This window comes from Nannospalax galili, unplaced genomic scaffold (genome assembly GCF_000622305.1).
Source record: "Nannospalax galili isolate Female #2095 unplaced genomic scaffold, S.galili_v1.0 scaffold158, whole genome shotgun sequence".
In the NCBI taxonomy this organism is placed as follows: Eukaryota; Metazoa; Chordata; class Mammalia; order Rodentia; family Spalacidae; genus Nannospalax; species Nannospalax galili.
In genome coordinates this window covers 165,781-176,912 of record NW_008345290.1, presented here as the reverse complement: position 1 = coordinate 176,912, position 11,132 = coordinate 165,781, and the positions used below count along the sequence as shown (strand labels likewise).

Here is an 11,132-nt window from a genome sequence, read left to right as displayed (position 1 = left end):
CACCCATTCCACTACACCCTGGCCGATATAATGGGGCTTCAGGGAAGCGAATTACTTTAATCCTATCAGGGCTGAGCTTTACCTAATCTTGGCTGAGACTTTTAGTAGGACTATATACTTGTGTTTTCTTCCTGTTACTAGGGCTCAGCAGTGGACCAGTCCTTTAGTTTTTATTACCTTTGCCAACTGCCTCCAGGAAAAAGTTGCACTATAGATTGTTTAGTTACCTCTGCCTAAAGGGCTTTTAACCACACTCTTCTAGACTCGTTATCCCCTGTTCCAGAGAGGATTTTTTTTAAAGCATACTGTAAAAAATTCATGTCTGTCTCTCTTCCTCCCTCCCTCCCTCTCTCCCTCCCTCCATCCCTCCCTTCTTTTCTTTCTCTTTTTTTTGAGAAGGTCTCTTTTGCCCAAAGTGGCCTTCAGGCTGGCAGCCAAGGATGGCCTTGAACTTCTGATCCTCTTGCCTCTATCTCCTGAGTGCTGGGATTATATACATGTACCAGCATGCCCTGTTTGTGCGCTAGGCAAGCTCTTTATCAACTGAACTACTTCCCCAGCTCCTGCAAAGGAAAAATTCAAATTAAAGCACGAGGGAGAAAAAAATGAAGAAAAGAAAAGGTTCCCAATGAGCAGACTCTTCTGTGAATCCAAACCCTTCTGTTTTCTGTTCCAAATGATTCAAAGACTTTCAAAGCAATAGACAAATCATGATGTTCCTTTCCTCTGCCTCCTGCTAACCAGTGTCCTCCAGATGCCAGCATGCAGCCCTTGCTGGGCACATGCAAATCAGAGAGGTTGGCATTGACCTCTCAGCCCCCAGGTACTCATGATGGCATTCTGCTCCTCACAGCATCTCTGTGCTGCTCCTACTGCTCCAACACTTCTCTGGCATTGCCACAAAGGGTGAAGCGAGTTTCATTCATATCAGTACAGTCATCATTCACCCTAAATCATCACTGGTCCATTCAGTCACATTAACAGGTTCCTGCTCACTTTCTATGCTGTCCCTTTGACTCTGTTTGCTCTCAAGCCTGAACTCAGCTTTCTAGTAGCCCTTGGCTACTGCTCAAGGAGCACAAGCCATTGGTATCCAGACAAGAATGTTTGGATGAGTCAACTCTGTGATCTCAGGAAGGTCAAGTGCAGCCCACATCTCACAGAATAGGAATGTGTGTTTCCTGTGTGGGCCATTTTGTTGTAATATTGGAGAAGTGCAACAAACCACCTTTCCCTTCTACTGTCTTGGAATAGTGTGACTGAATGGGTATGCATAGCCTGTGGCATAGCCGTATGACAAATGTATCTATGATCCAAAATGCAATTGCTTGCGTTATTTCAAACTATGGATATCTGAATGATCAATGCCCAGTGAAAACATCCTTCTTGAAGTGACTATTCTAGAAAACACAGATGTTAGTTACCTCCTCTGTGAGGTGTCTGTACCTCCAGCAAGCAGTTTAAGAGCGTTTGAAATCCGGAACAAGGGCTGGCTACTCGAGTGCAAGTTTCTGTTGGCACCAGAAGCTCTTGGCTCTCAGAACTCAGGCAGGCCTTGTACTTGCTGTGTATCTGAGGCTGGCCTTGATTTCCTGATCCTTTTTCCTCCATCTCCCAAGTGCTGGGATTAATGGTGAGCACAACCAGACCACCAAGGCCCTTTGGATTATTGGAAGAGTAAACAAATGACTAACCCCCACCCTGTTTCCTTCCTTTTCTAAAACTATAAATTCTTTTAAAAAACATTTTATTTTTATTTGTATGTGTATGAGTGTATTGTGTACATGTATGCAAATGGGCTTGTGTTGTGCAATGCCCGAGGAGGTCGGAAGACAGCATCAAATGCCTCTGGAACTGGAGTTATGGATGGGGGTTAGTCACCACGTGAATGCTGGGAATCGAATCCAGGTCCTCTGCAAGAGCAGTCAGAGCTCTTAACTGCTGAGCCATCTCTCTAGCCCCGAAAGTATAAATTCTTACTCTGTAGCCCATACTGGCTTGGGACTTACCATCCTTCTTAAAGGTTACTTTCCACAGTTTTTCTGTTCCTTAAAAATGTCCTACCTAGGCACAGTGTCGCACACTTGACTCTCAGAACAGAGGATTGACATTGTGAGAGACCCTGTCTCAAAACAAAACAAAAAAAAGTACCCAACTTTTTTTTTTTGAACATTCATTTATTTACTGTGCATGGATGTGTGTGGGCACATGGTCTGTGTGTGTTGAGGTCAGAGGGCAGCTTGTGGGAGTCAGTTTTTTACCACATGGGTTTGGAGAATCAAACTCAGGAGGTGATCTTGATGGCAGGAAGCCATCATGCTATTTCCTTGTTTAAAAAGTGTAGCAACTTTCCACTTCTAGTAAGACAAAGTTCAGATGTAGTAGGGCCTTCACATTTAGTTCTTGTTCTGTTTTTTTTTTTTTTTTTTTTTTTTTTTTTTTCCTCTCTTCAGCTCCTTACTGTTTGCCATACGCTTTGGGATCTGAAAGTCTCCCTTGTGCCTAAACCTCTTTATGTGTCTATATTTCTGTATGTGTTTATTCTTTCTGCTCAGAATGGTTTTAGCCTTTTCTGTCTACAGAACTCCTGCCCAGTCTTCAAAGCCCAGTTCAAAGGGGCAGCCTCTGTGTGGTTTCTCTGCTCTTCCCTGCTGTGGACTCTGACCACTGCACTGTGCTTCACCCAGCAGGCTGTTTGGCACAGAACACCTTTCTATGCTTACTACACAGTTTAGAGTCAGTTCCTAGCAATTCCTGAGTGCTGGGATGACAGGTATGCACCGCTAAACCCAGCTGGCTTTCATTTTTTATGCATTTGCAAATCTATTTCCTTATTTTTTCTCTTTATACTTACTAATTTTAACTTTCAAAACCTTTCCTGAAAAGCTCCAAATGGGTCTCCAAGATCCCTGTCTTTCTGTTCTTCCATATTGTCACTTACATTGCTGCAATAGTAACTCTAAACATCTTCCCTGTCAAAAATGTTCTGTGACTCTTTAGTAACTCTCAAGGTTAAAATTTGCTTGCTGTGATGATAAATTTTAATTGTCCAAAAGACACAATCTAGAATCAGCTTCAGTGAGGGGATTCTCTACATGATGGTGACTTGAGGGCTTGTCTGTGGGGGATTATCTTAATCACATTAACTAAGGTGGGAAGACCTATCGACTATGGGTAGCACCATTCCCTGGGCAGGCAATCCTGGATTTTCTAAGAGTGGAGAAAGCTCGCTGAGCACTGGTATGCATTCGTGAATTCACTGCTCCTTGTTCTTGGCCGTGGATGTCCTGCTGCCTTGACTTCTCAGTGATGGGCTGTAACCTAGAATTGTGAGCCAAATAAACTACAAGTTGCTATCACAGTCTCAGGACTCAACCTGAGAGACTTGCTATTTAAGTGCTTAGTCATGTCTTCACATGCTCAAGTGCTTGGTCACATCTTCATATGCTCATCAAGTGCTTGGTCACGTCTTCATATGCTCATCAAACGCTCTACTTTGTTTATTATTCTCCCTAGCCCAACCATTCAGCATCCTGCATTCATTTTTATTTTAAACAATTTTGACACCTTGTTTTGCTCTATAGCTGAGGCTGGTTTCAAACTTGCACCCTTTGGCTTCACTCTCTTGAGTGCTAGGATTATAGGTGTGCGTCCCCATACATATCTGGCACCCGTAATTTGATGAACACATTAATAGTTTCTGCATCCATGCATTTGCATAGAACATATCCATTGGTTCATAATAGAGAATGCCCCCTTTTATTTTTGATCAGTTCCACTTGATCAATAGTTAGGAAACCTCAGAATTCTCACAAGGCTTCCTCTGAACCCATAGCCAGATACCCAGCTCAGGCAGGGTTTTTTTTTTTTTACACTCTTTCTGTGTTATAATGATCCATGTACATGTAGGACTTTATTTTATTTGTCTTGGTCATCATCTCTAAATAATAGCTCAGGGGTGTACAAAGAACAAGACCTCAGTAGCTGTGTGTTGAGAGAATAAATCCATGATGTTGAGGTGGGAGTGAAGACAGGAAGTACAGATTTTGAGTGATCAGGACATGGCAGATGGGTGAATCCATAAAGTGTGGAATAAAGTCCTCATGAATCAGAAGTGTGTCAACGATTTCCATTTGCTAAGTAATTCCTGGAGGAGATTAAGCTCACTACTATGCAGCCTTCTTCCTGTGCCTGCTTTACTGTGGACCTGTAGTTTTGGCTTAGTGAGAGTTTGTAAGCTGGCTTTTTCTTTCCATTTCATGCTCTTTTTCACATTGATGCCATGGCAGGGATGGTGAAATCGACTCTAGAAAATCTATTCTACCTGAAGAGAATGCAGCAAATCACAAGGTTCACTTCTAAGTCCCCTGCCCCATATGATTGGTTAGAATGGCGGCATGCTTCTAAGTTCACAACCTCCCCCAAGGCAGAGTGCTGGCACATGGAGGTGGGTATGGAAGTATGAAAGTTAGGTGTATAACCTATGAATGCAATGCATATCATTTTTGGAAAAAGATTAAAAAAATCTCAAATATTGCTTTTTACATCTAAGTTGATGTGCGGATCCATCAAAACAACACTCAGGCCCTTTGGCTTTCTTGGTAGCTTTGTAATTCAAGATTTCAGCTGTTCTCTTACCTTGGGGAGACCTTCAATGAAAGAATGGATGTTGGCTGCCTCTGCGACTTCTTTGATCTCCTGTAAGGGCACCTTGCGGCTGTTATCACCATAGGCGATGTTCTCAGCGATACTGCGGTTGAAGAGCCCCAGCTCTTGAGAAACGATGGCTGTCTGGGAACGGAGCCACTGCACATTCAGTTCTTTGGCACCTATACCATCAAGCAGCTGCAGAGAGCAGAGTGGAGACTGGTATGTTAAGATCCAACAACCGTATCATGTTACAGTTCACTGTACTCACACATATACAAATCCTAACAAGAGAGTAAGGAATTCAAGCTATTTCAAAGTATATGTTGCCAAAGGAAGACTCATAAATCACCTGTTGGACAGAAAGAAGCTCCTGGCTTACAGCTCATGGAAGGGCCAACTCCAAACATGCTTGACACTTCAGATTCCAGGGATTTGCCCAGAGTCTAGAGTATAGCCTGGCGCTGTGTCCTGAAGTCACATGGAAAACAACCAACCTCCTCCTCCCATGTAGCAAGGCCCCTTTTTTGAAGGCCAGCAAGAGAGGAGACTACACAGAAGTCCATGTGTAGAGTTGTGCCATTTCGCCCTGAGCCACAAGTGTTCATTCTCATGGACATATAAAAAAACTTTCACTGAAATTTGATGAGCATGCCTGCTCTGTGACAGGCTGGGGGTGGGGTGCTGGGGAAGTAATACAATGCCACATTCTCCCTCTGATAGTCACCATTCTAGCAGATAGCCCCAGGCAGCAAGTACACTAACTGCCATGAAGAAAGCGCCATGAAGACAGGACAAGTAGAAGAGAGAGTGACTGAAGCAGTGTAGAGGGCATCTAAGAAGGGCTGAGAGAGGGTCGACATGTGAGTCATAAGGAATAAGGACTTTTGAGGTGGAGGGACAGCGAGAATAAAGGTACACAGAAACCAGGAAATGGATGTTCAGGCCACGGTGTGAGGGAGTGGAATGGGCAAGTGAGGGGAGCGAAGTTTGGAGAGGGAGGCAGGGACCAGACCAGGAAGGCCTTTGATGATGTGAACTCTTATTTTAGCTGAGTGGGAAGCCATCAGAGGGATTCAGGGAGGGGGTACTATGTTGCTTGCAAATTGGTAGGCAACTGGCTTACAAATACTGGTTGAGAATCTATAATGGAGAGAAGACCATAACTTGTAGGGGAGTGAGGATTAACATGACAACCTTTGACTTTTAGGGGTCTATAGATTTTTTTCTAGGAGGGAGGATTCAAGACAGGGAGCTGGGGGTGGGGGAAGCTGGGAGGGAGAGTAGTGGGAGGAAGGAGGTAGCAGAAAGCTAGACTGTGAGGTATATAAGATCTAGTAAGATGAATACAAGGTAAGGAAAGCAATCCTTGGATTCAAAGGAAGAAGAGATGGGGCACACAGTTTAATGGCCGTTGATTCAGAAAAAGCCTTAACCTTGCAAAAGGTGACAGCTGGGGGCAGGGTGGGGAAAGCCAGTGAGGACAGCTGAGGCCTGAACCTAGGAGGGTGGAGACCACTGTCCATTGTAAGCTGGAATGGGGTACGAAGCAGTGATACGGTGTGGAGGACTTGTCTCCCACACCCATCTTCTAAAAGAATTCCATGGCTTTTAAGATAAAATCTGTTAAGACTCTGCAGGTAATTGTGCTGAATTTCAAAGTCTTGCCCATCCTTGTTGCTTTAGGTTTGCTGTTTTCTTAGGGTAGGGATAGAGGTGTTTTTTTTTGTTTTTAATTCTGCACATTTGCATAAACCTGGGGGTGGGGAGGGAATTCCTAAGCTCAGAGAGCCACTAACCCTCACTAACCTCAGCTGGGGAGCTGATGTAAATTTTGTCCCAGTCTTACCACATGTCCTTTCACAGGGTCATAGAATCTTTGCAGTAGTCGGACACACGTACTTTTCCCACAGCCACTGCTCCCAACAAACTCCACTGTCTTCCCTTTCTCAATGTTGATAGAGAAGTCACAAAGGACCAGAACTTCCAGGCGGCACGGATAGAAGAAAGAGACTTCACGAAATTCAAAATTGCTTTCACACATGTCCTGTGCAAGGAAGTGGACAGTGTTTATAGAGGGACTTAGGAAGGTTGTACCACGATGTGGTGGTGCTCAGGCTAGGTGCTTTCTGTAGAGACATGTTTCACTCCTTTCCAATTTCAAACATACTTGTCTCTGTAGAGCCCCTGACTGAGGGCTGGTGTTTATCTTCTGTATTCGTGAATTTAAAATTTTCTTTTAAGTACTTACTTATTTCTGTTTTCTGTTTTGGTTTGGATTTTGTTTCGAGACAGAGTCTCCTTGTAGCCCCAGATGTCCTGGAACTCACTATGTAGACCAGGCTGGCCTCGAACTCACAAAGATCCACCTGCTTCTGCCTCCTGAGTGCTGGGATTAAAGGCATGCAACACCACACCTGGCTGATTTAATTATTATTTATTATGTGTATGACTGTTTTGCCTGCATGTATGTAAGTTCACCTGTCGGGAGCCATGCTTGACATAAGCATTGGAAATTAGAAGAGTGCCACTTTAAGAGCTTCTGAGCTCTCCGCTTCAGCGGTTTGAGCTGACAGGCTGTACCTGTATGATAAATCAGGTCTCTTAGAAACTTACTTTCGGTTCGGTCTTTGGGCACCAGAGTTGGTGAGGTAATACAGCAACCTGCTGCATCTGTAGTTACTTTCTGTTAGTAAAATATTCATAGTGATTCCTTGGTGATTCCTTGGTTACCCCAAATCTGATTCCTATACAAGATCTGTGTTCCTCACAACAAAAGGCCATTCTGTGATTGCTCCCCTCACTGGTAAGAATTAAACTTTTTATAATAAAATCAAGACCTTTGTCTTGACCCTTCTCTTGTTGAAGCTCCAAGCCTGGTGGGCTTGGGGGGCGTTTGACATTCACCCATGTCATGCAATGCCAACAGGGGCCAGAAGAGGGAGTCAGATCCCCTGGAACTGGAGTTACAGATGGTTGTCAGCTGCCATGCAAGTGCTGGGAATTGAACCCAGGTCCTCTGTAGGAGCAATCACTGCTCTCAACTACTGAGCCATCTCTCTAGCCCCTGTGTTTGTGTTTTTATATGTATGTTTCTTGTTACCTTCACCTCTGGGTTTTGTGTTCCTGTGATGCAGCAGATACCTTCAGTTTGAGTGTGCAGACATAGCCTGTTCTTCAGACCTGCTGTTTGACCAGCTGCCCTAAAAACAAATATCTTTCTCGGGGCTGGAGAGATAGTTCAGCAGTTAAGAGCACTGACTGCTCTCGCAGAGGACTGGGGTTCGATTCCCAGCACCCACATGGTGGCTACGAACCATCCTTAATTCCATCCAGTTCTGGGGGACTCCAAAGCCCTCTTCTGACCTCTACGGCATTGTACAACATGGGTGCACTCACATACATGCAGGCAATACACTCATCACATAAGATAAAAAAATAAAAATAAAAAAAAGAAGACGTAATTACTATTTAAAAAATACCTTTTCTTTTTTTTTTCCCTCTTGTCTCCCTCCCTCCCTCTATATCTCCCTCCCTCCATCCTTCCCTCCTTCCATCCCTCCCTCCGTCCTTCCTTCCACTATTAAAATTTAGACAGAATCTCCCTGTAGCCCTAGCTGCCTTGGAACTCCCTGGGTAGACTAAGCTGGCCTCTATCTCATATACACCTGCCTCCCTGCCTCTTCTCCCAGTGATGGGATTAACGGCATGTTCCACCATGCCTGGCTCCCTTTTTATTTTCTTAAATTTAGTTTATCCTTTAAATACCTTTGCTGGTTAACTCAGAAAATCCTGGATCCTCATAAACTCTGTGCACAAGTTTTACTTTGAAAACTGGACCATGTTTTACAATTAATGTACATTGAATTTTGAACTCTGATTTATCTTCATTTTCAAATAATCATTGACAGTGATAATTTGCCCAAAAGTTTAGTTTTCTCATGCATTTTTTTTCCTTTTCAGTCATTGATGACTTTTATGTAAACCAGCACATTTTTTGTACAAAGGATATTTTAAAAAGACTTTCCAGAACTATCATCAAACAGTGATATTGTTGCTTTCATTTTTGGCTCATAAGACTTGGGGTACTTTTTAAACTTCATGTTTGTCCCCAGTTTCTTCTCTCTCCCTCTCCCCTCCCTCCCTCCCTTGGTCCCTCTGTTGCTGGAGTCAACCAGGGCTTCATGCATTACAGCCTTGGGATGGAATCCTGATTGCAGCTTAAGTATTGTTAACTTTTGTCATCAGGGTAGACATAAATTAGGAAGGTATAGGTGGAGAGTGTGTTGGTAGGAGCAGTCACTGCTGTCACACAGCAGTGTTATTGGTGGGAGTGATCATTGGTCTTTCAGATAAATTCCTTACAGTCGGATTTAATGGTCATGTGTAGTACTATAAATTTAGCAGAAAAAGTACAAAACATGTTTAATGGGGACGAGGGGTGTAGTTCAGTTGGTAGAGTGCTTGCCTTGCTTGTACTAAGTCCCGGATTAGTTCCCCAGCACTTCATAATAAAAGCAGATATGGTGGGGGCACTTATGTAACCTCAGCTCTTGGTAGGTAGAGACAGAAGAATCAGAAGTTCAAGGTAAACCTCTACTCATAACAAGTTTGGAGAAAGTTCGAGGCCAGATGGATCACATGAGACTTTGTCTCCAGAAACAAACAAACAAAAAATGGAGGATCTAGCTTAGTAGGCAGAGTGTTTGCCTGGCATGCATGAAGCCCTGGGTTGGATCCCTAGTACTACATAAACTCGGTATAGTGGTGCACATCTGTAATCCTGGCATTTGGGAGGTAGAGGTGGGAAGGTCATCCTTGGCTCCTGAAACTGAGTTTGAGGTCAGCCTGCAGTACAAAAGCAAACTGGAGCTGGAGAGATGGCTTAGCAGTTCAGGGCACTTGCTACTTGCTGCTTTTATAGAGGACCTGGTTCAGTTCTCAGCACCCACAAGGCAGCTAATACCAAGCTGTCCTTACCTCCAGTTCCAGGAGATCTGATGCCCTCTTCTGGCCTTTGTAGGCATTGCATGCATCATACACAACACTCATATACATAAAAAATAAAAGTAAATAAAATCCTAAAAATAAGAAGACAAATACATAAAAATCCTGCGTGATATTATTCTGTTGTCAAAGGAATGAAATGTTTAATGTGATCAAGGGTTCTAGCAGCAGAAGAAAGTATCTGAGGTGATGCACTCCTATGCAAGGATAGTACAGAAGTAGTCAAAGTACTTCAGAAAAGCAGAGGTGCAATTATTTCTGTGTATGTTCTGGTGCCTTTGGGAAGGGTGTAGAGGGATGTTCTAGGAAACCCTTATATTTAAACACATTTTAAAATTTATTTATTTATTTATATTTTTATTTTATGTGTAGGCATGTATTGCCTGCTTGTAGATAAGTGCACCCGTGCAATGCTGGTGGAGGACAGAAGAGGCTGTTGGATCCCCTGGAACTGGAGTTACAGGCAGTTGTTAGCTGCCATGTGGGTGCTGGGATTCAAACCTGGGTCTTCTGCAAGAACAGTCAGTGTTCTTAACCACTGAGCCATCTCTCCAGCCCCTTAAAACTTATTCTCAATATTTTAAATTGAATTATGGAAAATTCCAGTCATATACAAAAATAGAGAAAATGTAACGTAATAATTTTATAGTTTTCATATGAAGTATTTCTGTGTTCTATAACATGCATGTAGTTCATTTACTCCTTCCTTCCCTCCTTCCCTCCCTCCTTCTTTCCTTCCCTCCCTCTTTTCTTCCTTCCCTCCTTTCCTCCTCCTCTCCAGCCTCCGTTTGTACATAGTTCTAAAAGAATGCATAGCTGTGACATACTCAGCTCCTCCACTGAAATTTCAGAAAGATATAGAAGCAGTATTGGACACGTTTAAAGCCTAAGGTCTTAAAGAAGATTCTTACATTCTTGGCTTTTCAAAAGACGAATAGATTTTATTTTGACTGTGATGTATCTTAGAGAATTCTATTTTGAGACTTTGAAGATATTTTTATTTCTGTCACTAACTATGCATACATTCCTTTTAGTAGTTATATAGTTCCACTGATACTGCATTGTTTTAAACTGTCATATATGTACATCTACTGTTAAAATTCTAGAGAGAAATAGCCTAGTTTTAAATGAAAGCTTTAGGTGTGTACCTAATAGTGATTCTTATTTTTAAGTATAAAATGCTTAGAAAGGTTAAACATTGAATATATACTTCATGTAAAGGACTATTATTGTGAGGTTGTCTTAAAATTATTTAGTGCTACATCGCTTCTCTTTCCATATTCATAGACTCTTAAAGTATGTGGCGAACACATGCATATGACTTAACAAATAACATTAGTTCCCTTTTTTCCTCTTAAGCCTTCAAATATATTTTCCATGAGAAACTGTGTATGAAGCAGGAGGCATTATTCACTTTGCATATGTTATCAGAGGAAAAAAATGAATGCAATGTAGCCAATATTCATTCAAATCTAACA

At 42.6% G+C, this 11,132-nt stretch overlaps 1 protein-coding gene across 1 annotated transcript in view; it reads right to left on the bottom strand.

The window, feature by feature from the left end:
- The window catches only part of Abcb5 (ATP binding cassette subfamily B member 5), a gene marked incomplete at its 5' end in the record, with an annotated part of 135,496 nt that overhangs the window by 2,863 nt on the left and 121,501 nt on the right, over positions 1-11,132 (bottom strand). The window contains 2 exon segments of the mRNA XM_008841543.1: positions 4,639-4,845; positions 6,497-6,694. Of these exon segments, the coding sequence (XP_008839765.1) occupies positions 4,639-4,845; positions 6,497-6,694 (405 nt within the window).